Source organism: Peromyscus californicus, unplaced genomic scaffold, assembly GCF_007827085.1.
Source record: "Peromyscus californicus insignis strain IS unplaced genomic scaffold, ASM782708v3 Scaffold_7__1_contigs__length_154581171, whole genome shotgun sequence".
NCBI classification, from domain to species: domain Eukaryota; kingdom Metazoa; phylum Chordata; class Mammalia; order Rodentia; family Cricetidae; genus Peromyscus; species Peromyscus californicus.
Window position 1 is genome coordinate 61,271,030 of NW_026294595.1, and position 26,599 is coordinate 61,297,628.

The window sequence follows — 26,599 nt, forward strand, 5'->3', positions numbered from 1 at the left end:
TTGTTTCTGTTTTTTGGGGGGGTTTTTTTTGTTTGGTTTTTTTTTTTTTTTTGGAGGAAAGTAACAAAGGCAGTCCACAACCAAGATGCAAGAAAAACCATTTATTGTGAGCATATACATTATGTACAGTCAAGCATTACATCGAATAAACGCGCCTGTTGTGAGAGTTCCTGGCAGCACGGGTCGGGTTTCTCCTCCTCTGCTCTCCAGGTGATTTCGGCAGAGATGTGGTGACTTGAACAAGAGTCCCAGAGGCGGGCTTCAGCCACAGGTCTCAGGAGCCGCCTCTGCCACGTCGTCGTAGGTATCCATTTCAGCATCCAGGGCCGCTTTCCCTTCCGACATGTATGCATCCAGTTCGGCGTCCAGCTGCTCCTTGGTCAGTACCGGGCGAGTGAGGGCACCTCTCCCTCTCCCTCTCCCTGGGCCTCGGCCTCGGCCTCGGCCTCCAAAAGCCCCTCTTCCACCACCAAACACGGCCCGACCTGGGGGTGGCATCCTGCCCCCGGGCAGGGTCCTGGCGGCAGGTCCCCCACCCACTCCTCCTCCTTGGGGCACGTCTCTCTGGATGATGCCTGCGCCTCTTCCTCCATTCGCTCCCCTGGCAAAGGCACCCATGGGACGTCCTAAACGGACTTGGATGCTCCTCTCACCCAGGCGCCCCTCCAAGCTCTGCCGAGGATTTAACGCTGCCTGGACAGAGGGTCTCTTCTCCATCTGCTGGGCCAGTCTTCTGTTTCTGGCACTGGCCACCTGCTGCTGCTGCCTCTTCGAGGCTGGGTCGCTGCCTGCCAGCATCGCCTGTGGCTATTTGTTCTTGGGCAGTTGAGCAAAACGCTCACTTAGAGAGTTCTTGGTGGTGTGCCTTAGCACGACTCTGGGCACTGGCTGTGCGGTCCTCTTCAAATCCTGAGAATCCAAATAGATGCATCTCTTTGGTACTTCTGGGGCTCCTTTTATGGCTACAGCAGTAGTGCCATGTTGAGATTGACAGTGTAACCTGAGCTGCTGGGGTCCTCCTAGGGGTCTTGGTTGCATAACTGTACTGTTGGGTTAGGTGCCTACATGTTATGAAGGGAAGCTCACTAGTTTCGGTTTGGGTATGTAGTTATCCCATCCTTTGATTCCTCGGGCCTGCCCTCTCCTGCCTTTCATTTGTGCCACCACAATTGGCACCGCCAACTCCTGCTTTGTGTCCAAAATCATGTTCTAAGTAGTGCCATGTATACTCCCACCTTACTGCTCCCCCACAAGCAAGTGCCGTTTTTATCCAGGTTTGCTTTTAACTCACGGACATGCAGAAGGATCTCTGTCTTCTGAGTGCTAGTATTAAAAGTGTTTTCCATGGCCTCCTCTTCTCTTTCTATTATCTAGTGACTGTCTCTGTTCTTTGGTCCTCAGGCAAGCTTTATTTGTTACACAATAGATCACCACAGCAGAGAATGTTGGGGAAAAGCCTTGAGCTCATCTGCATAGGAAAAGACTTTCTGGACAGAACACCATTAACAAAGGCATTAAAACCATCAACTAATAAATCTGACCTTAAAGGTGGTGGTGCACGCCTTTAATCCCAGCACTCGGGAGGCAGAGCCAGGCGGATCTCTGTGAGTTCGAGGCCAGCCTGGGCTACCAAGTGAGTTCCAGGAAAGGCGCAAAGCTACACAGAGAAACCCTGTCTCGAAAAACCAAAAAAAAAAAAAAAAAAAAAAAAAAAAAAAAAAAAAAAAAAAAAAAGAAAATGAAAATCTTCTATACGGCAACTGACATCATCCTGTGGACCAAGTGGCAGCCACAAAATGGCAAAGGCTTTTTTTTTTTTTTAACCGTCTCCAGTTTATTACTTCAGTGGCGCTACTCACAACGGGGGGATTTAAACTTTTCACTGAGGTGATGAGGTGGCTCCGTGGGGAAAAGTACTTGGGCCATAAGCTGACAACCTGAGCTCAGTACTCGGAACCCACGGTGGAAGGAATAAACTCGCTCCCCGAAGTTGTCCTTCGTGGTCCACATGTGCACTATGTCAGGAGTGCGTGCCCACTCACGTGCACCCTAACAATAGCGGTGGTAGTAGTAGTAGTAATAATAATAATAATAATATTTTTTATTCTGAAAGTTTTTTTTTTTAATACTACCTTAATAGACTTCAGGATCTCAGAAGAAGAAAGTCACGGACAGACCTCCCGGGATTTGCAGGTCTACACACAAGGGCTCTTGCTAGTTTTTTGAAGGTGGGAAACAAGTCAGGTTACAAAGTCTGAGATTTGGTACTGGCACAGGGAGAAGGGAAGGGCCTGCAGGCTGCTCTTGGTAAGTCAGCTATTTGTTGAGGAAATTCTCTACATGACAGCTGTTTGCCCAGAGGAGACATCAGTTTGCTCAGATAAGTAGCTCGCGTGGATCCGTGAAGCAACCCTGAACCTGCTTCTTGGTTTACAGCCCTCTCGCTTGGCCTGAATTTCCTGCAATAATTAGTGAAACCAGGTTAACCCCAGTGCTTAAGCCATGTGGATATGGATGGTCTCAGTTCTCACATTCAACTTATTATTTTTTTAAATCCACTCGAGAACTCTTTACTGTTCCCATGGAAACAGAGCTTCACTTCCTCCCGCCACCGACACTCTGCTTGGGCTATCAAACTGGGCTTTTTTTCCTCCCACCACTTTAAGGAGACAGTTGGGAAATCATTTCGGCTAGAGAAGAATCCTCTACCTAAGCAGAGACTCTGTCTACACTCTGGATGGCGAATGTGTCAACAACAACCTCCCAAGGGGATTCAGAACTTCCAGTAGAACCTGAAACAGCAGATCAATGCTATGGCAACATAGATCATTTTATAACATTTTTTAATTGAGAAAAACCAATTCTCTGGCCCTCCAGTTCTCTGACAATATGTAACTCTCACCAAGAAGCCTCCCTTCTTGGGGCCTCTACTTGCTACCAAATCTTTTGAGCTAGATATTACCCAGGAGTCTCTGACTGAAGTCTTTTGGGATTTGTTTTTTGTTTTTTTGTTGTTGTTGTTTTGTTTTGGTTTGGTTTGGTTTTGGTTTTTTGAGACAGGGTTTCTCCATGTAATTTTGGTTCCTGTCCTGGATCTTGCTCTGTAGACCAGGCTGGCCTCGAACTCACAGAGATCTGCCTGGCTCTGCCTCCCAAGTGCTGGGATTAAAGGCATGTGCCACCGCTGCCCGGCTTGGGATTCATTTTAATGTTATTTATTTATTCTTTGCGAATTTCATAAATGTATACAACATGTTTTGATTATATCAACCCCATCTGCCCCTAAACCCTCCTGCCCCGTGTACAATATATCTTCTCCCAATTCCACATTTTTAATTTTTTGTAATAACTCATTGAGTCCAATTAGCACTGTCTGGATTCTTTGACACGGTCTCATTAATATGTTATCTTCTTTTAATAGTAAAAACAAAATGTAACAATGATAAAGGCAGTCCACTTGGCGATTATGAGAACTGCACCCTGATACGGACAGATATGTCCACCCCTTTTGCTCTTTGCTAAGAAGTTCACTAGGCAGAACTTGAAAGGTGGGAATAATGTGACCCAAGACTTTCTTCACTGTAGCCTGTCACCTGTCAATCTGGTTTACAACAGAAGAGTCACATAGGGACCCGCAGTTCATCACGAGAGCCATCCTGACACGCTGAAGGGAACGCATGTCCAGGATGATGCACCAGGTAACCTGTGCAGGTTGGAATGCAGTGGGGAAGGAGGCCACGACCTGGTTTCCTCTCTGTGGTTAGGTTACCCTCGGAGCTTTCCCAAACTGCACCCTTCAGCAGCGCCCCCTCCCCGCCCCTGCCACCGCCCCCTAGAAAACCTGAGCACCACAGTCCCTTTTCTAGTGAAACTCCCCTCAGGATGAGTAACTTCCAGACTGAATTTCTTTTACACAAACAAGTCATATACCTAACAAGGTTCTTTGTTGTGGATGGTGATTTCCCTAAGGTCGTGAAAATTCAGAGTAGCAGCTAGCCAGACACCCCAAGGAGGGAGCAATTCCTTCCTGTCTGCCTGGGGAAAGTAGGCTGTCAACACCAGTTCCTCAGTGCTCCTGGCCCACAGCTCATCTCTGAGTCAGTGAGTTATTCATAAGAGTGAAAAGGCAGAAATGTTTTATTGTCGATCAGTAAAGATGGGTTAAGTAAGTGATAGCACACACACACACACACACACACACACACACACACCACCACCACCACCACCACCACCACCACCACAACCACCATCACTATTTGCAGCCATTAAATATGATACAGACTAATAGTTTTGGGAAAATGACACATCTTTCTGAGTAAGAAAGTCAATGACAGAATCACTTGCACAGTATGACTATGGAAATTTACAGTCATGCTCACACTGAGAGATTTATATAAAACAGAACACTCACTCATCAACTCCCATAAATGCAGTAGGGACTTCAGATGGTATACTTTCTTTGTGGGTTTTTTTTTTTTTTTTTTTTTTAAATTTCTTTTACATTTATTTTTATTTTATGGGCACTGGTGTTTTGCCTGCATGTATGTCTGTGTGAGGGTTTCGGATCTCCTGGAACTGGAGTTACAGAGAGTTGTGAGCTGCCATATGGGTGCTGGGAATTGAACCCGGGTCCTTTGGAAGAGCAGTCAGTGCTCTTAACCTCTGAGCCATCTCTCCTCTTTGTGGGTTTTTTATCCTGTGTTGCTTAATTCCAGGTAGCCTGTGTTGTTTTCATAGATACTAAAGACATTTGGGAAAAGAGGAATAATGCTTTTTTGAGAACCAAAGACGTATTTTCAATAGTGTTAGGTGATGTGTGTGTGTGTGTGTGTGTGTGTGTGTGTGTGTGTGTGTGTGTGCAATACTGTGTATCTGTGTGTTCCACACAGATATATTCTAGTAATCAATAGTCAAAATGTTAGGGAAAACATTGTGCCTGTTCTGGATATTGTACAAGCATGTTCTTGTCATTATTCCCTGAACAACATACCATGACAGCTATTTCTATCATAACGACACTGTACCAGGTTCTACAAGTTATCTGAAGGTGACCTAAAGCACATGGGAGGACAAGCACAGGTTATAAATATATTTTTATGAAAATCACCAAACTCCACAGAAGTGGCACCTACACCTCCAAAGACCAAGTGTTGACTGTTGGTGTGGTTAGCATTTCCAATCACTTCCTATATGAGACACGGGAATTAGGTTGCTCTATGTCCCTCTCCATCCCAATAGCACATTCCTTTTCTCTGCCTTTAACCACACTGACCTCCTTGGCTACTCCTTCCTCATCAGCATCCCTTAGACCTCGGGTTTTTGTACAGGCGGTTCCTACCCTTCCTTTCTACGGAAATACCTTTCTAGAAAAAGCCTCTCTGATCCTCTCCCTCTCTGGATCAGATTCCCCAGTGTGGAGCTTGTAGCATTGGGTACCATGCTATCCAAACCAGTCCTGGTACCAGGATTCATTCAGTCTTAGTTTCAATTTTACAATAACTTTACAACATGTGCATTAATTTTTTGAGAATTTCATATCGTGTATTTTGAATACACTCACTCCCCTCCCAACTTCTCCCATAACCACCCTCTCCACCTTCTCATCTTGGTAGGAACACCCAGTTTTGAGGTTTCTTTCTCTCTCTTTCCCCCATGCGTACCCAGCCTCTCTTGAGAATGAGGCCTGCCCTGGTGTGTGGTTGACCTACCAGAGGTCACAACATTAAAGAAAACTGACTCTTGCTCTCTCGGCAGTTATCAAATGCCAATAACTCCTCAACTTGTGATGGGGTTACACGCCCACCTCACCGCCTCTCTGCTGGGATTCTGGCTGGCTGGAGCTTGTGCAGGTGCTACATGCATGCTGTCACAATCAATGTGAGTTCATATGTGCAACTGCCCATGTTGTGTCTAGAAAAACACGTTTCCACCACCTCTTGCCCTTAATTCTTATGATTATTCATTAGTGTATGTCTTTCCATAATGTAGCATTTCCTGTGCTTCACAAAAGCTGAACTATCTCCTGGGTATTTGGGTCTCCCAAATTATTCTATAATAAATGAAATGCATGGGCTAGAAAGATGACTCAGGTGTAAATAGCACTTACTGCTCTTACAGAGGACCTGAGTTCAGTTCCCAGCATGCACATGGCAGCTCACAACCATCCATAACTCCAGTTCCAGGGGACCCAATGTCCTCTTCTGCCCCTGACCTCCACCGGCATCAGGTATTCATACATACATACATACAAGCTAAATACTCATACATATAAAATAAATAAATCTAAAAAGAATTCTACTGAAATTCACTACATCCTTCCTCAAACCCATTATCTATTAGAGTGGCTGACATTACTGCCTTTTTATTCAAACTAGGAATCCAGACTCTAATCTTGATGACTTTGGCCCACAAATTTAATTACTGAGCAAGACCTGATAAATCCATCTCCTCATTTCCTTCATCTTGTTACTTCAACTCTGAGGGCAGAGCTCTCATGTGTTTAAATCATCATTGCCTTTGCAGCAGAATTGTGTTAGCTAATGTAATTAGTTGCCTAATGGATCACCCTGGCCCTCTCTCATTTCTCTCAACTTCACTTTCAGCCTGACAGTATCACTGTCCTCCTTAAAGCTCCCAACAGCTCCAAGTTTACAGGACTCTGTGCTCATGGCCAAACTTACAGAGGCTGTACAGTGTTTCTTGTCTGGGGCTGGTTAATATAGATTAAAAGAAATAATGCTCAGACTACCCTGATGGTCCAAAAACTCTAGTCTCTTCTCCCACTCATTCAAGATCTTTCTATGAGGAAGCTTTCTGGAATCCATTGAGACCACACTGTACTTAATACATAAATATGAAGAAATAGAAGCTATAGTCCATTGTGGTGAGTTCTTTTGTATCCAAAGAAGGAGCGGCATGTGTGAGAGAACTTGAGCTCATCCATGTCTCTGTAAGACATACACAAAGCAAGGAGGGGGAGGTCCTCTGAGAATCCTAGGACTTTCCCATCTTAAGCAGGCCTCCACTTCCATAACCTTCCTCTCTTCTGGCTTTCATACTCCCCCACACCATGTGTGAGAGAGAGACAGAAGTGTTGAAGTCTGACATTACTACTCTTCTTTCCAAACCAGTAGCCTGGAAGCCATTCCTGATGACTTTGCCCACAAACCCACTTAAAAAATACTTGGCAAATTCATCTCCTCCATACTTCTTTCATCTTGCCATGTTTCAGCTCTCTAAGTGCAAAAGTCTTGTATACTTTACTTCAACATTCAGTTCAAATGCATTTTCATTGTCCTGGCCGCCTGGGAACCAGGGAAAGCCATTCTCTTTTCAACCAAAGATTATTCCTGGGAACCCAGTATCTTCCGAGTCTACACCATTCCAGGTTGTGTACAGTCACCTCATCCCTGACCCAGATGTATCAGTTTGCTAGAAAACTGTAATCCCAGTCACAGTCACTGAAGAAAAGATCAATGAAAGCTGGGCAGTGGTGGTGCACACCTTTAATCCCAGCACTCAGGAGGCAGAGGTAGTCGGATCTCTGTGAGTTCCAAGCCAGCCTGGTCTACAGAGCAAGTTCCAAGACAGCCAAGGCTACACAGAGAAACCCTATCTGGAGGAAAAAAAAAAAAAAAGACTGGTTACCAATGCTGTCTTTCTTCTTTCTGTTGAGGTTTTGAAGGACCACAACAAACAGTACCCTTCTTCACAATGCAAACTCTGAACCAGTTAAGAGAGAAGGTGTGGAAGCAAGGGCAATCGGGATGACAGTATTACCTGCATCACTGATACTTGAAATGCAGAATGTGTTTCAGACCAGTGGGTAGGTGGGTTTAAAACTGAACACCAGAGGGCAGTGAGACAACTCAGTAGGTAAAGGTACCTGCTGCCAAGTCTGGAAACCTAAATTCAGTCCCCAGGACTCACTCACACTGTGGAAGGACAGAACTGACACTTGTCCTCGGACCTCTACACACACACACACTCTGAAAAATTAGTTCAAGCACTCGAGAATGTGCAACCGTGTGTGTGTGTGTGTGCGCACACTAAATATAAACAAACAAACAAATGTAAAAAGTTAAGCTAAGCCCCAGAATTAGACAGACTCAATGACCCAATGTTAAGGTCTACATTACAGAGAAACAGAGTGATTAAAGGGGCAGAGCAGAACTAAACACATTCACCCCTTTACCCTGAATCCAGTGGTCACATATGGCAATAGAAGAGGGACAGGGTGTCATACCATAGATACCCCTCCACAGGGAGGGAACCGTCATAAATAAACATTCCCTCCGGTGATCTCCACAGCCAGGAATTCCACACGCTCTACTTCAAGAGGCCAGAAGTTGTTTATAAGACCCTGAGGTTAGCACACTATTTATGTCTAGCACACACTGGGATGCTCTGAATAGGCTCTGCCCCATTCTTTCTTCTCAGCCTCACTCAAATCATATGGAATCCCAAACATTTAATAATCAGTATGCCCCGGTCACCAGCTCACCACAGCAGAAGCCTAAACAATCTAAACAAATGCTCGGCCAGTCTGAACAGATCCCGGCAGCTGTGCTCTACCAGACTTTAACCTCTCCTTGATTATCTGAAAACCTAGATGACAAGGACACAGGGGGCGCCAAGGTGTTGGGATAATGATACATTAAAAAAAAAAAAAAAAAAAAAGTCACGCATTTGAAAGCCCTAGCTAGTACCGAGACTCTGAAGGTAACCATGTTGGTTCTTCAGCTCCTGCTCTCTCTCTGGTTAGAATTTATCTCCAATACTGTCTTGAGAATGAGGTACCTCACCGGACCCCAAGACCCAAGACTGGCACATGCTAGTACTGTCCATGTCGCTAGCTGAACAAGCCATTAGCTCTTTGTCACACTGAGGTTTCCATATTTGCTGAGCTGCCTATTCTCCCAGACAGATATTTTAAAAAGACAGGGTTGTAGAAATCGTCTTCTTTTTTGCATTTGTTATTGTCATTTATTCATAAATGCTTGTCCTCGTACAACATATAAGCTGCCTTATCCACAAAGCAGTGTTTCCGTCATTATTACTTTCTTTGGCATTTACTTATTTACTGTATGTCTGTGTGTGTGCACTCACACGCAAGGAGGGGGGGAGCGTGTGACAGTGCTGCTGTGCGCATGTGAAAGTCAGAGGACAATCTACAGGAGTCAGTGCTTGCCTTCCTCCATGTGGGTCCCAGGGCTTGACCACAAGTCATCAGGCTTCCTGGCAAGCACCTTTACCACTGAGCCATATCGTTGGCTCTTTAGCATTATTTTTAATATTTTTTTTAGAATCTCATACATGTGTCCAATGTCTTTTGATTATTGTACCCATTCCTCTCCCCTCTTCAACACCTTCCTGACCCCCCCACCACCACAATGTCCACTCCTGACTTCATGTGTTATTTATTTTTAAGCATCTGAATCCAATAAGTGGTGAAGTTGTATCCATGTGTGCATAAAAGCCTGTTTTGTTGTTGTTGTTGTTGTTGTTGTTGTTGTTGTTGTTGTTGTTGTTAGTTGAGATCATGCTATATTTCCCAGGCTGTCCTCAAAGTTCTGGGCTCACATGATTCCTCATCCTCATCCTCCCAGGTAGTTCCTGGGACTGCTCCAGAGGCCACCATAGAATAGCAGAGTCATAATTGGGTATCCTCATTCCCTATAGCTACTTAATAAAGCACCACAAACTGTTGGCTTAAAATAAAAGTATTGTCTTACAGCTCCTGAGGCTGAAAACAAGCTGTCAATATGCTGACTGGGACATGCCCACTCCTCAGTTTCCAATGGTGAGCCCTTCCTGAGTTCCTCTAACTTCTGGAAGCCCCAGGCATCCCTAAGTATCTTGAAATCAGGATCCTGTGTCTGCCTCCATCTTTGTTTATCCTTCTTCCTTCTGAGTCTGTGTCTTCCTTCCGAATCTGTGTTTTTACATGGCAGTCTCCTCCCCAGATCTGTCTATTTTCCTATAAAAACATCGACTGTAGTAGAATAGCCCCATCTTCATTGAGTAGGATATTGTCTTATGTCAACTGTCAGCCAAGACCCTAACCTGCAGATATGCTCATTTTCGTGGGTGCCTTGATGACTGTGATAGAGCTATTGGGGAGACACTGTTTGCAGGGGTAAGAAAGTGACAGCCCTGATGAGTCATCCTGCACTCTGATGGCATCCTGATTTCCTGTATCTCTGACCTCAGGGACACTCAGTGTTGCTCCTAAATGTGCTCCAAATTCATCCTTGACTTCATTCTCCCTCTAGGCCTCCATCATATGCCATGCCTCCAACACCAATACAGGTGACAGTTCCCCCAAAGAACTGCTAATGTGGTTTTGTTGTCTTATTTGTTTGCCCTATTTCTGTTCGATTATTTTTGTTTTGAAACAGGATCTCCAGTAGCCCGGATCGGCCTTGAACTTACCAAGTAGCTGACGATGAGCTTGAACTTCTGATCTACCTGCCCCCTACCTCCCAAGTGTTGGGGTTATAGGCAGTCATCCCCACACCCAGTTAGTACAATGCTAAAGATTGAAACCAGGGTCTCATGTATGCTAGGCAAGTACTCAACCAATTAAACTATAACCTCAGGCCCTGCTTATTTTGAGACATAATCTCACTATGGAGCCCAGGCTGGTCTTGAACTTGTGATTCACCTGCCCCTACCTCTCAAATGCTAAGACTACAGGCCTCCGCCACCTCACTCAGTTTAGAACAGGAAACTTGAAGATAGAAAATGATTCTAGGAGTCAGAGGAAATAGTCAGTAAAGTGTTTGTGTTACAAGCATGAGGCCGAGTTCAGATCCCCCCTAGAACCCCAGGAAAATTCAAGGTAGTGGCATGCACTTGCCATCCTGGTGCTGTGGAAGCAGAGACTGGAGTATCCCTGGAGCTCACCACCCACCCAGCAAACTGGATCAATGAGTTCCAAATTCAATGAGAGACCTGGTCTCAAGAAATAAGGTTGACAGCAACAAAGGCAGACAGTGAGCACTGACCTCCAGCTTCCACATGTACATACACTCATACTCACACTCTGAATCTGACTATAGAATACCCACAATATTACTAGAATGGACTGAGTCCTGATCCTAGTTTTCCTTGGATGCCAGCTCTCTCGCTTTAGGATAGTTGATCATTTCACTGGCGATAAATGGGCATGACATTTAAATCAGAACAGATGTATGACTTTTTTTGTTTTGTGGGTTTTATGTTTGTTTTGTTGTTGTTTTTTAGTTGGTTGGTTGGTTGGTTTTTAAACAAGTTTTCTCTGTGTAGCTCTGGCTGTCGTGGAATTCACTCTATAGACCAGGCAGGCATCTCAAATGCTGGGATTAAAGTCATGCCACCACTGCCCAGGGTATATGACATTTCAATAATTGGTAAAGAAATTTCTTAACACATGGCTAACAGTAAGTATTCAGTTCATGTTCGTCTCCCCTCACCACTTCTCCTGATGCCATTCAGTGTGTGTGTGTGTGTGTGTGTGTGTATGGGAAAAATATGGGGTGGGGTACCAGGGGAAGTTGAAAGAAGGTAGTGATGAACATGATCAATATACACTGAATAACTTTTAAAAAATTATTAAAAAAAAAAAACTTTGATGGACCAGTGAGACAGCTCAGCAGTTAACAAAGGTTCTTGCCACCAAGGCTGACGTCCTGAGTTCAGTCCTCAGGACACACACACACACACACACACACACACACACACACACACACACACACATTATTTAAATAAATAAAGAAGTTTGGGGTCCATAAATGTAGATCCATTGACAGAGTGCTGGCCTAGCATACATAAAGCCCTGAGTTCAATTCCCAGCATTGCATAAACAGAACATAAACAGAGCACAGTGGTACATTCCTGAAATCACAGCACATGGGCAGTGGAGGCATGAGGTTCAGAAGGTCACCCTCAGCTCCTTATTCAGTTTGGGGCCAGACTTTCAGCCTTAAAAACTGTGATGAAATTTCTGTTGTTTCAGTGACTCAGTTTGTGTCATTTTGTCAGGGTAGTCCTGGCAGACTACAGCAGCTTCCATTCTGAAGCCTTCTCCACCCAGTATGGCTGCTGACGAAATTGTCATCCATTTGGTGCTGAAAGAGGCACATTTTAAAACATTGTATTCCCAGTGTCTCTGAGAAACAACAATGAAGCAGCTCACTAATCCGATTCTTATCTGCTGCTAAGACCCGGCTGCTGTTTTAGACCCTCCTCCCATCACCCCTCACCACCACTCTCCATTGCTACCTCTTGCTGTTTTAGAATGTCTTCTATATAAAAACCTTATGGATTTCCATCTCTAGAAAAAGTAACGAAAGGAAACATGGTCCTGAGAGGGCCACATCTTTCAGAATAAACAAGCAGTAGCTAGGACAACACCTGTCACACAGAAATCTCAACAAATACCTTTTGACTGAATCAAAAGAATATTCCTCTTTTTTTAAACATGTAGAGTTTCTCTATCAGTTTAATATGACCCTTATCCTAAAAAGCATATCCATGTAGAAAAAAAAGTAAACTTGTATCGTTCAGCCAGTACTCAGGAGGGAGAGGCAAGAAGATCGGGAGTTCAAGACCTTCCTAAGATCCACAGTGAGTCTGAGGCCAGTGAGTCTGGGCTATGTCTTGGTTTCACTTCCTTTTGCTGTGATAAAATACCCTGACAAAAGCAACTTAAGAGTGAGCACTGGTTGTCTTTGGCTCACAATCTCAGGTTACAGTCTATCATTGTGGGGAAGTCAAAACCGGAGGAACTGAAGCAGCTGATTATTTACATCTACAGTCAAGAACAGAAAGCAGTGAATTAGCAGGTGCCTGCATATGTTTATCACTTTCTCCATTTTTATGCAGTCCTGCATCCCAGCCAGGGGATAAGCCCTATCCTCAGCTGGTGGGTCTTCCCACCACAATTAGGAAATACAGACATGGCCACAAGCCAACCTGATCTAAACAATCCCTCCCTCAGATGCCCTACTCAGGGGATTCTGAAGTTGAAGATTAAAACTAACCGTCACGACTCCACCCCATCAACCTGACACACAAACATATTACTTTTAAGCCATAACTTTCTACCCTTTGTCCTAAAGTGACACCCAGCATGGGGCAACTACATCCACATAAAACTTGAGGGAGCTTGGGAAAGGGTTCTAGACACACAGAAAAGGAGCCAAGAGTGGCTTTCTAGTCCATGTCTCTCATGTTGGCTGTGGTACAGAGATGTGTCTCCTGGCCGCTGCCTGCAGGCTCCAGCCGCCATCGGACCATGAGCTAAGCAGCCTGGCAGGTTCCCACAGTCCCTCACACAGGACATAGCACAGAGAGGCCTCTCCCAGCTGCTGCCTGTGGGCTTGAGCAGCCAGCTCGAGCTCTGCCAGTGTAAGCTCCACCAGCACATTGCATGGTGGTGTGGTGGTATTGTGTTCCCCCAAAAAATTGTGCATGCTAATAAACTTATCCGGGGTCAGAGAAGAGAACAGCCACAATATTAAACATAGAGGATAGTCAGTGGTAGCCCACACCTTTATTCCTAGCATTCCAGAGGCAGAAATCCCTCTGGATCTCTGTGAGTTCAAGGCCACATTAGAAACAGCCAGACATGGTGACTCACGCTTTTAATCCCAAGAAGTGAGCCTTTAATCCCAGGGAGTGATGGCAGACAGCAGAAAGGTATATAAGGCGTGAAGACCAGGAACTAGAAGCATTTGGCTGGTTAAGCTTTTAGGCTTCTAGCAGCAGTTCAGCTGAGATCCATTCAGATATGAGGACTCAGAGGCTTCCAGTCTGAGGAAACAGGATCAGCTGAGGAACTGGCAAGGTGAGGAAGCTGTGGCCTGTTCTGTCTCTCTGATCTTCTAGCATTCACCCCAATAACTGGCCTCAGGCTTGATTTTATTAATAAGACCTCTAAGATTCACGCTACAGTGGTGGGTTTGGGGTTTTGCTCATGCAGACAGAAAAGGATTACAGATACGCAGTAAAGATAGATTCAGACAGAAAGCAAAAAAACTAAATGGATTACAGTGTGTTTAAATATATACATAGGCTTGGGAGAGGAAAGAAAAAGGATCATAAAAAAGAAATATATAGTTTTAAAATAATAAAGTAAATTGCTTAAAAAAGGAGTAAAGTAATATAAAAGAAAAAAGCCACATAAGGATGGGGAATACACAGAGAGTCTGGATCTCGTATGTTATTGTGTTGTCTTCAATTTTTTTTGGCTGCTAAGAGACACTGGATTATAAAAGGTACCAGATTAAATCAATCTACATATTTTTAAAATATCTTGACTTCAAAGAAAAAAAATTTTTTTCAAGACAGGGTTTCTTTGTACAACAGCCCTGGCTGTCTTGGAACTCACTTTGTAGACCAGGCTGGCCTCAAATTCAGAGATCCACCTGCCTCTGCCTCTCAAGTGCTGGAATTAAAGGCATGTGCTATCAAAACCTGGCTTTGACTTCAAAATTTAAGTAAAAAAAAAATGTGACTTTGGGGAAGAGGTTATGCTTTTATTTCCACAGAAAATGAGAGGCTGTGGATTCATTCAAGGTTAGTGATGACCAGGTTTGATAGAGGAAGATCCTCTGAAATCCTGGCTACAGACACAAAGGAATAAACCAAGAAGAACTACAAGACACATGATGCATATTTTATCTACTCAAACATAAAACAAAAAATCATCTTTGGCAGACTTATGTACAATGCACAGTCTATACTTGCATTAATGTATTAACCTTTAAAAGTTTACATATTTTCAGAGCAAGGGGAACCAGACACCAATGGAACAGCTTCAAGGCTGCTGACTGAGATGACCCAGCCTCACGGAATACTCCAGTCAAGATCTGACAATTATCCTGATTTTCTCAAAGTTCCTCCAAAGATTACTGACACACCCAAACAACAGGGAGTAATCTAGAGAACAACATTCACGTTCCCAAAAGATGGATTATAGAGATTTATTATCATTTAAGGGGAGTTTTTGATGATGCTCAGAAAGAGAGCTGAACAAAAGAGATTAGTTTCAAGGATCTCTTTCTGAAAAGAAAAAAGGGGGATATAGAAATGATAGGATAAAAGGGTAGATTATTGAATCTACTTTTAAACTAAAAAAGCAACTACTAGTCTTAAATATTTTATGTCGGTATGGATTTTTGTATATTGATACAAATTTGAGGTTATTTTTGTTATACTGTATATATGTTTCTACTCTTGTTTAAGGTATTTTTATATTTTGATACAAATTTGAGGTTATTTTTGTTAAAACCTACTGGGCCTGCATTTCTACTCTTGTTTAAGGTATTATACCTATACAGCTCATTTAATAATGTATTGTAAATTTCTAATCCTTGAAAGTTATTATTACAAACTATTTAGGATAATAAAGAAAAGCAGGTTAGTAGTTAGTCATTTATTACAATCAAACTTGTAGTCATGTCAGGTATGTTTTCAAACAGAGATATATTTTAGATAGACAAGTGGTCTTTAAACACTTCAGAGATCTGCAGAATATGACATTTAATATGTTTTAATAACAAGATTTTTTATGACAATGAGACATGTCTGCTCCTGGCAGCACCTATCTACTTCAGAGAAGATAATGGGCATCAAAGAAACTCCAAATGGAGTTTACTTTCTTTATGACAAAAGTTAGCCACTTGACAAGAAACTGCCCTTGTCTCAACTGATGACAGTATGGTGTCCAAATTGGGTGAGCAGGACATAAAAGAAAGTGACTGCCAAACTTTACCAAATCAAGGTAGGACAGTCCTTCAAAATTCCCTGCTTCTCAAAAATGTCTATCAGATATACCAGGCCTGTAGACCATAGTTGGATGCCCCAATGTCACAGAAGAACCTAGGGTGACTGTCCAGGTCACCTGAGGCCCCAATGTCACAGAAAGAACCAGGTGGCCTGATGTCCCTATCATTAGGTCACATCACCCTTCTGGGGTCTTTGGTGGAGTTGTAGACCAAATAATCATAGTTAAAGTTTTCCTTAGTTATGGTAAAAGGTAAATTAGGTGTAAAACTTTAGACTTACAAAGATAAGATAAATAATAGAACAGTTTCTCCCAATTTGCCAAATACAAATGGGCTGGATGTTGTAACTATAATTCTTACTTAATAACTGTTTTGTTATATATGGTTTTACTATGTTAAAGTTAAAACCTTCCTTTTTCATTAGACAAAAAGAGGGAAATGCTGTGGAATAATCCTTTTGTACACTGTAAAGATATGTCACTGTGATTAATATAAAAGCTGACTGGCCAATAGCTGAACAGAATAAATTTAGGCGGGAAAGTCAAACTAAGAGTGCTGGGAAGAAGAAGAGCAGAGCCAGAGGAGATACCAGCAGATGCAGAGGAAGCAAAACACATAGAAAATGAGACAATAAGCCTTGAGCCATGTGGCAGAGGGTAGATTTAAAAAAATATAAGTTAATTTAAAGGTAAGAGTTAGCTAGTGACAAGCCTGAGCTATCGGTGGAGCATTTGTAATTAATATAAGCCTGAGTGTGTTCATTTGGGAGCTGTTGGCATGACATTCCATCAACACTGAAGTCTCATGTTTATTTGATAATATAAAGTACAATCCAGTTTTTAAAATTCCCACAGTCTTTAAAAATTCCAACACTTTAAAAGACCAAAATCTCAGCCAGGTGTGGTGACCCATGCCTTTTGTCCCAGCACTTGGGAGGTAGAGACAGGTGGATCTCTGAGTTCAAGACCAACCTGGTCTACAATGCAAGTTCTACAGTGCAAGTTCCAGGACATCCAGGGTTACACAGAGAAACTCTGTCTCAAAAACAATAATAAATAAATAAATAAATAAATTCAAAATCAATCTCTCTCTCTCTCTCTCTCTCTCTCTCTCTCTCTCTCTCTCTCTCTCTCTCTCTCTCTCTGATTTTTTTTTGAAACAGGGTTTCTGGATGTCCTGGAACTCACTCTGTAGACCAGACTGGCCTCTAACTCAGAGATCTACCTGGCTCCGCTTCCTGAGTGCTGGAATTAAAGGCGTGCACCACCACTGCCCAGCTGACTTCAAAATCTCTTAACTGTGAGCTTCTACAAAATCAAGTTACATAGTTCCTCATATAGTGACAAAGAATAAACGTTCCCATTTCAAACTGGAAGAATTTGGGGCATAGCAAGGAGTAACCAAACCGAAAACAAAAATCCAACAGAGAAAAACATCCTACAGCTGCATGTTTAGCAACTGGGACTAGCAATCAACGGGGCCCCAAAAGACTTGAGCCACCCCAATCCTCCATCCCTGCCACCTGTGGCCGCCCCATCCTCCATCCCTGCCACCTGTGGCCGCCCCATCCTCCATCCCTGCCACCTGTGCCCGTCCCAATCCTTCATCCCTGCCACCTGTGCCCTCCCCAATCCTCCATCCCTGCCACCTGTGGCACATACAGTTTCTCTCTTAGGCTTTAGGTAGCCCTACTCTATACCTACAGCTTTCCTTGGTGAATGTCCCCATGGTCCTGGCATCTCCAATATCCTGGGGTCTCCACTGAAGCTTAGGCTTCACTTTCACAGCTTCACAAAATGACCTCTCAGGGCCTTTTTGCAGTGATGATATCCTTGACCCCCCAACATGAATAAAAATTAAAGCACAGGAGTGACTTTTGTGCGATTTTACTTTGTGAGCTTCTGGGCCCTGGGGGAAAAATTCTAGACTTTTTAAACATTATTTTATGAGAGACTGTACCAACTAGCTTTCCAAGGACCACCCCACACTTCCTAGCACAGCCTGCCTGCCCTTAAGACAGCCAGTATGTCCTGGAGTCGGGAGATAAGCTGCACATTCTCACGTAGCCAGGAATTGAGTCATACCTCCCCGGGGCTGGAATGTGTTTCTCCACTGTTCTGTCAGCTGACAAAGTGTGTGATCACTCTAACCCCAGCATAAATATAACCTCTTGTGGGAAATGTCCGACTCTGCAGATAGAAACCCTCCTTCCTCTGTGCTCTTGTTTTCCTCTGTTGAAGGAAAAAATGTAGGACTGGAATTATTTGGTTGGTAGAGTGCTTTGCCTGGCATGCACAAAGCCCTGGCAAAGGTCATGGCGACATATGACTGTACTCCCAGCACTTGGGAGCTAACAAGGTCATCCTCAGCTACACAGAGAGTTGGGGCTAGCCTGGGACACATGACACCTGGGAGGGAGGGAGGGAGGAAGTTTGTTTGTTTATTTCTTCTCACTTCTAAGCAGGGAGCCCCACAGAGACGAGGAAAGTTTTAGATCTAAGGGTGCAGGAGGAGAAATGAGTTTGTTTCCTAAAGCCAGCAGCTGGTAAACTGTCTCTTTCCTGACTTAGGATGGCAACGTCCCTGGGTATTCCTGGCTGCCAGCATTTGCATTTTAATCAAACGTCTGGTAGATATGGGAGGTCTTCCATGTGCTCCCTGACTCAAGGTCGTGGCCTGTGGTGCCTCCATGGGCACCATAAAGCGCTTGAGTCACCGTGGACAAAGTGCTTGAGTCACCATGGAGTCACCTCATCTGCAGTGTGCCACTAGACAGTAGACCTGGAGACTAGGCCGGCTAGTTCCTCACTTCACATTCCAGCACCAGCCACACAGCACCAGTGTTACGTTTCCCACCCACACCAGCAGGGGGTGTCCTAAGTGTGTGTTTATTTGTGTGTTCACTAATCTCCTATCTCAGTCTCTCTGCTCCTGACCCTAGTATGGAAAACTGAGATTCACGCATGGCATTTGGCTTAAGTGAGATAATATAACAAAGTGCCTAGTGTAGAATTTGCCACATTTGCAGAATAGACGCTAGGCAAATTACAGCCAAATAGGGAAGTACTGGGGTTAGCTCCGTGTGGAAGGATGTTTGCCTAAGCAGGAAAGGTCCTAGGTTTGGTCCCTAGCACAAGAGCAAAGCAGCCATCCAAATAGTGGGCTGGAATCTTTCTCTTGGGAACAAGGAGGCTCCCTCTAGATAAAGCCCACAAAGTTACAGGCCTGAAAATGTTTCCCATAAGCAACTGATACACCTCCTAATCATCACGTTGTCCTCAGGAGCCTTTTCCCCATGGAGCCAGGCATCTGGAAACACCCACCCTCTTGTACCCATCAGTCCTTGGGACTGGCCCCTCAGAGGGAGTGGACAGCGGCTCTGAATATCATTCACTGTGCATTTTATTGTTGCCTTCCTTTAATGGAAGTCACAGAGCCGAGCAGCTGTACTGCTGAGACACCAGGCTCTGGACAAGGGCTGTGGGATTGAGGGCCTGGGCTCTTTCTCCCGCTCTGGAGATCCCTGGTCATCCTCTGAGCCTTGGCTGTCTGCTTTTTAAAGCCTCTGCCACCACCAGGCCCTTCTTTAAAGCCCATTCATAATGGGTTTAAGTGCAAGGATTCTGGAGGGAGCTTGCCTTCCAGAGATGGAGTTTATAATTAGCACTCAGTGAAATCCACTTGGGAGCTGAAGGAACAGATCTGCATAGACATCACTTGTGCCGCTCACTCCTGACCTGGATTTTTACACAAAATTCGGAAGTAAGGGCTTAGCTCTTGTTCCCTCTGGGAAAAGCCTACCAGCTTCCACCCGCTTCCTCCTTGAGGGAGCCATTCTGGCAGGGTGGGTGAGATCAGCAGCTCCAGGAGAAAGCAGGACCGTTTCAGAGAGTACAAGAACCAGAAAAGAGTAGACGGTCAAGGTAAAAGTGGAAGATAACTAGGGAGGGGGCCCCAAAACAGCTTGACCACACAGCTGCCATGACAGGCTTAGAGGCCCAGACACAGCTTCTGGCAGGCAACATCTGGACCCAGGAAAAGCCATAAGCTGACCCCACCCAGTGGGGCCTGCAGCTAAGAGAAAATACCGGACATTGCAAACATTCCCTATACCCCTAGACACATGTCTGCCAATCAGGGTCCTAAACCCTGGAAATCCCCTCACCCCAACCTCTGTTATGATAAAAACTCCACCCTGCCTGGGCTCCAGGCTCTCTGCTCTCACTGCTGTCTGGGCTCTGAGCTCTCTGCTCTCACTGCTGCATGGGACAGAAAGTCCAAGCTCTGAGCTTGAAAATAAAGGCTCTTTGCTTTTACATATGGAATTCTGTCTCCGTGGTGGTCTTTTAGGGGTCCCCGAGATCTGGGCATAACAGGAACTACCACCCATTAACCTCCACTGCAAGACTCTTCCCCCAGACAGTCTCTCCAGCAGGTCCACACCTGGGGCAACAAGCATGTGACTCACAGCTAGGAATGATGGCCTTGTGTTCTCTCCACTGTGATGCATTCAAACAGACTCAGGAGTGTAGGGGAAGGGCCATGAGTCACTGCTGACAAAACATGGATAGAGAAGGGGAATAGGTGTCCCACTGTGTCAGCATCCTGAGCCTCCCTCCTGACCTCTGACTAGGGATAGCCAAGGTCTAAGGCCCTTTCTAGGCCAGCATCTCTCAGCCTTGACACAATGGTATTTAGGACCTTCCTACGGAAGTCTTCCTGTATCTGCAGGGTGCTGGGCAGCACACAGGCTCTACCCAAGATTCCGGCAGAACCCCCACTCAGTTGTGCCAACTAAAGACGTCTCTAGCACAGGCCACATATGTCCGCTTCTTTTTCTAGTACCTTTTTGTTTTTAACCGTCTCATATCATCTCAGGCTGGACTCAAGCTTGCTGTATCGCAGAAGATGACTTCAAACTTTGGATCCTCTTGCCTCTCCCTCCCGGGTGCAGGGAATACAGGCAGGCACCACCCCATCTAGTTTATGTGGTTCTGGGGACCCAACCCAGGTCTTCATGCACACCAGCAAAGCATTTTACCAACCAAGCTACATTTCCTTTTAACATTAAAAAAGAGCCAAACATGGTGGCACATGTCCCTGTAATCTCAGTACCCTGGAGCCAGAAGCAAGACACTCAGGCATTCAAGGCCAACCTATGGGACAGCAGACCTTGTGAAAAGAAAGAGAAGGGAGAAGAGGGGTGACATTCATATGAGGAGTTGTGCCTCTTTCTTCAGTCCAGGGTCCTAGCCCATGACATGGCCACCCACACTCAGAATACGTCTTCCCACCTCAGTAAGCCTTTCTGGAAACTCCAGAGGCATGTTTCTATGGTGATTCTAAATCCTATCAAGTTGGCAGTTGAGGTTAACCATTATAGCATATAATCAATATTTTAAATTCAGTGATCCAGTCTTTTGCGTTTTCTGTGTTTTGTTTTTTTTTAGGTTTTGAAATTATACTATAATTACATCATTCCCCCTTCCTTGGCCTTCCTTCAGCCTCTCTGTTACAATCCTCTGCTCTCTCTAAAATTCATGGCCCCTTTTTCTTAAATGGTTGCATTCTTCTCTCTCTCTCTCTCTCTCTCTCTCTCCTTCAGCTTCTCTAATGTACCTTTTTTTTTTAAATTTATCACAATTAGACTAGACACATTTCCTGTGCTCCGTAGCCTCATGGAGTCAGTAACTAATAAAAATGGACAATATAAGAATGAAAATCTCACAGAGTGAAGGTCACCCCTGCCCCTCACCCAACACCAGGGGCTTCCAGAGCTAAGCTACACGGTGGCGAAGCTCTGTTGTCAACTGCATCCAGTCTGTCCCTTAGTGTTTCAGGGTATTGGTTCCAGAACCCACATGAATAACAAAATATGCATTTAAGTCCCTTATATAAAACGGCTTAGTATTTGCATATAACCTACCCACACCCTCCCGAGTACATCCTCTCCAGATCACTAAATGATGCCTAATGCAATGCAAATGCCTTTTACAGAGTTATCGTCCCTCTACTGCTTAGGGAATAATGACAAGGGAAAGTGTGTCCATGACCACTCTCAGGACAGAGGCGATTTTTCTTCCTAGTATTTTCCAGTCACAGTTGGTTAAATCTGCAACTGTAAAATCCATGGATACAGAGAGCTGACTGTATTTATAACTCAGAGAACAATCCATTTCAAAAGGCTTCTATCCCTTCAAAGCAGTGTCCTCTACTAGGCAGACAAACAATGCCTCGTGCAGGTGGTCTGGTCCTTTTCAGGAAAGCTTCAAACCCCCAGGAATAGAGCTTCCAGCCCTACACTACTGACACCTGTCTCCTGGGAGTCATGTGCCTCAGTCCAGCCCTTTCACACCCTGCTCCATTCCCTGAAGCTAACCTTGCTAACTGCTTACCTAACACAAAGTTGCAGATCCACCTAGCCCCGTGGTCCCTGCCTTGTGCACCATAATCAATTGCCCCACCTTTCACCCATCTCTGCTTCTGGTAGACAACTAAGGTGCTCAGTTGAGTTGAGTTAAATGCCTTTTTTTCCCCCTTCTTTTCTGAGGTCTCTCAAGCACAGGGACTTGGGTTTGATCCCCAAGAATCTGTGCACAAAATCTGGGCATTAGGGAGCACCCTTGTCGTCTTGGAGCTGAGTAGGTGGAAACAGGGGCCATTGGCCAGCCAACCTAGACTACTCGACAAATTCATGAATAATGAGAAACTGTCTCAAAGAAATGTGATCAGTGCCCTAAAAATGACACCTGACGTTGTCCTTTGCCCTCTGCATCCTCATGTACGTACACACACACACACACACACACACACACACACACACACACACACACATACATACACACACACTGTACATACACATTAAAAAAAAATTCAGTCCTTATACCTGGTCCATGATGCCTGGCACACAGTAACAGCCCAATAAACATGTATGTGACTTTGCTGGTAGTGGCAAATACAGCCTAAACCTGGGGTGGAAGGAAGTCTTTGAAAGGTCTCCATGTTTGAACTTGGGGAAGAATGGGCCATTTATCTGCAGCTTTCCAGGGCCCTAACCTTGTGTCCATGGAGAGCTGCACGGACAGTCAGATTAATGGCCCAGGAAGTCAGCTGCAGCCTTCTGCCTGTACCCATTCCTGTGGTGCAGTCTCCCCGCCCCGAGCAGCTATTAAAACCTAACTACGGACGGGCGGCAGTGGTGCACGCCTTTGATCCCAGCACTCAGGAGGCAGAGCCAGGAGGATCTCTGTGAGCTCGAGGCCAGCCTGGTCTACAGAGCAAGATCCAGGACTGACACCAAAACTACACAGAGAAACCCTGTCTCGAAAAACCAAAAAACAAAACAAAACAAAAAAAAAATAAAAACAACAAACCCTAACTATGAAGACACAAATACAGCCCCAGTCCCTTCCTGTTGGAAGCAGCGCATCAGCACCCACTTAACTTGACAGCTTTTAGAATTTTCTTCTGGTGTAGATCTTGGGATTTTCGTTATTTAGCTTTGGAACCAGTCTTGTCTTTCAAAATATTTTCTTAGCCTCTTCTTGCACTTCGGAGTTTGAGGCTGGAATGAGTCCCTATTTCTGCTGCATCTCCCACTGGCTGAAAGCATCAGGCTGATGTGCTAATATAGATCTCATGATCTAAATGCCTTGCTCATAGCCAGGTAGGGTGCTATGCCCGTACTGTAGCCCCAGCGCTTTGGAGACTGAGGCAGGAGGATCACTGGAATCCAGGAGTTCAAGACCACCCTGGGTAAGATAGTAAAAACCTGGTCTCAAAAATGTATTAATTAGTTAATTAATTATCAAGTCTCGTTAAAGTCCACCAGTGAACTCCCATTTGCTTGAGTTTAGAGTCTAAAGAACACAGCCTGGTGTGCAAGTTTCCTGGTGATAAGACTAGGGTTGGTTCTAATCTTGGACTTACATCCTCCTGCAGAGGGGAATTAGGACACAAAGACAGACACACAGGGAGCACTGCACTAAGATGAAGGCAGAGCTCTAAGAGATGTATCTTCAAAGAAGACTCACAGATGTCCAGAAAAAGTCAAAGTCTAGGAAGAGGCACAGTATGGATCCTCTTTCCCAGCCCTCAGAAGAAACCAAGCCTGCAGACCCGTGGCCTCACATCTCCAGCTCCAGCACTGGAGAACAGTAAGTATCCACTGACTAAGATGCCCAGATAGATGCTGAACCAGAGCCATAGCAAGCTAGTCAAGTCCCCAAACACAGCATCACGCTCCTGTGTATTATAGTAAGTCATTAAGTCTACCCATTCTCAAGGAAAGAGCATGAAGGTCCATCTTTTGAAAGTAAGACTATGAGAGAATTTGGGGCCATGGTTTAAAATCACTACCAGGGCCAGGAGTTCTCTCTGAAATCTTATGATAAATTCTCTTCTGTTTATACTGATTTTAATTTGATTCCTGAGTTTTGTATCCCAAGGTTTTTATTTAAAATATATTTAAGATGAGCCTGGCGGCACATACCTGTAATCCCAGCATCTGGGAGGTAAAAATAGGAGGATCAGGTGTTCAAGGCCAGCCGCGGCTACACAGTGAGTTCCTGGACAGCCTGGGCTACATGAGACCCTATCTCAAAACAAACAAACACAACTCTGTGTGTGAGTGTGTGTGTGTGTGTGTGTGTGTGTGAGAGAGAGAGAGAGAGAGAGAGAGAGAGAGAGAGAGAGAGAGAGAGAGAGAGAGAGAGAAACTCTTCCTGTCAGGAAATATCTCCTAGGGTTGGAAATGTTAGATTAAGAAACCATTCATTCAGTGTGGTTGCAAACTCCAGTTCTCTGTGAGTTCGAGGCTACCCTGGTCTACATAATGAGTTTTAGCCAAAACTACATAGTCTCAAACCCTGTCTCAAAATAAAAATAAAAAACAATAAATAATTCATTCAATGAATGAATGCCTGTAATGTTAGCAATTTAGCACTCGGGGAGGTTGAGGTAAAAGAGTTGGTGGTTTGAGGCCAATACGAAATAGATATCAAGACCCTGTCTCAAATAAAAAAAAAAATAAAACCAAGAAGAGGAGGATGAAGGAAGGGAGGGATAGAGGCAAGGAGGACAGTAGCAACAGAGAGAGGGAGGGAGGGTCATCAATGTATCCAGACTAGCGACTCATTCCACTTGTACAACATTCAGACTTCCCTTGGCGGTTTCCCATTGTAGACCTACTCCAGAAACTGTGGTGGAGGTGAACTGTGAGAACAGTTGGAAGTCTGCGAGTGTGTGGAATACCAAGGTTTTCTCTGGAGATGATTCATGTTCGGCAGGTAACAAGGATTTGATTTTAGATGCTCATGTGAGGATAAAGCATCCTTGCAACTTCATAGGTTCATGCATTCATGCATTTCAGCAAGAAGGCTTGGAGAACTTGCTACATACCTCATGCTAACAATGTTCTAGAAATAGTGTGCTGAATAAGAAAACACCAGCCCTTAAGAAATACACAGTCTTGCATTAACACTATTTGTCCCAAGATGTACGGTGGTGGTTGTTGTTGTTGTTGTTGTTGTTGCTGTTGTTGTTGTTTTAATTAATGGTAGTTCTGCCTGTCCCCCTCTGCCTCTCCAAACAGAGCCTTGCCTTCCTGCTGGGCAGCCTCCTTTTCCAGGCACTAGCTGCCTGCCATACAGAAGCGAAGAGGTCCTGTCTTTGAGGAGTGACAGGTTTAGCAGGAAGCATATGGTCAGAGACACAGTTGTCTGAAGCTTAATTTTAACATTCTGAGAATACTTCTCCCCCTTTCATGCTGCAGAAGATCTGGGCCAAGGACTGTGAGTGGGTGGAAAGGGAGAGAAAAATGGAAAACTAAAAATGACTACAGGAGGGGCAATGGTACATTCTCACTTGAGAAAAAACTGTGAAGACACTGCTGGGGGGCCGGGTAGTGTGGGGGTATGCAAATGGTATGTAAATTGCATCCACACCAGCTCAAATGATCACAGCTCTTTTCGTTTGCATACTTGAGTGTGGGTCATTGGGAACATCTCCTGGAGTTGAGAAATTAGTCACCGCTATGCTCTCACCCCATTTGACCATGGGTGAGACACTTCCCTGATGCGGCCCCTTGTATTTCTCTTTACACAGCAGAACTAGAGACAGTTTTGGAGGTTTCTTCTAGATTTCACATACATTTTTGGTACAGAGAACAATAATTTCCTTTGACATCAGTTTTTTTTAAAGAAATTAACCTCAGAAGTGGAACACTCTTAGAAAACCCAATTCATAGCAACAACACGGAATAAAGGGGGATAAAAAAAATAAAATTATAGACAACTGTTACCCAGAGTGAGAAGATGAGAGTAGAAAAACAGACATATCCCTGGTACAACGAGGTTGTTGGGGACCGCCCACAATCTCCTAAATCCAGAGATAGAGAAGTGTATATTGCCTGTGTCTCCCTGACATCTTACATGGTATATATTGGGCTATAAAATTTTGAGTTGATGTTTTCCATCTGAATTCTTTTCTACCTAGTAAAGTGGCCAGTACCACAGGCATCCAGGAAGAAATCTTCATTTGTTTTTATTTTAATTTGGTGGTGGTGGCAGTTGTTTGAGATAGGGTTTCATTACACAGCCCAGGCTGGCCTCAAAGTCAGAACCCTCTTGCCTTAGCCTTCCAAATTCTGGGATTACATGAATCACTATGCCCAGATCTAGAAAATGCCTTTTGGGGGTGACTTTTAATAGCCTTTCCAAGCCCATGAAAGCTTAATTAAATTAAACTGAATTGAATTCCCTGAAACTTGGGTTTCAGGCTATTTCACGTTAGTCTGTATTTGAGGTCATCTCATATACTATTCTGTA

General features: G+C 44.4%; 1 protein-coding gene across 1 annotated transcript; it reads right to left on the reverse strand.

Moving 5' to 3' along the window:
* Nucleotides 1–79: 79 nt before the first annotated feature.
* Nucleotides 80–1,690, reverse strand: LOC128101562 (chromatin target of PRMT1 protein-like). Its single transcript, XM_052724806.1, has one exon. It carries the CDS (start codon nt 796–798, stop codon nt 262–264), a length of 537 nt encoding a protein of 178 aa, XP_052580766.1. The 5' UTR covers nt 799–1,690; the 3' UTR covers nt 80–261.
* Between the last annotated feature and the right edge of the window lie 24,909 nt (nt 1,691–26,599).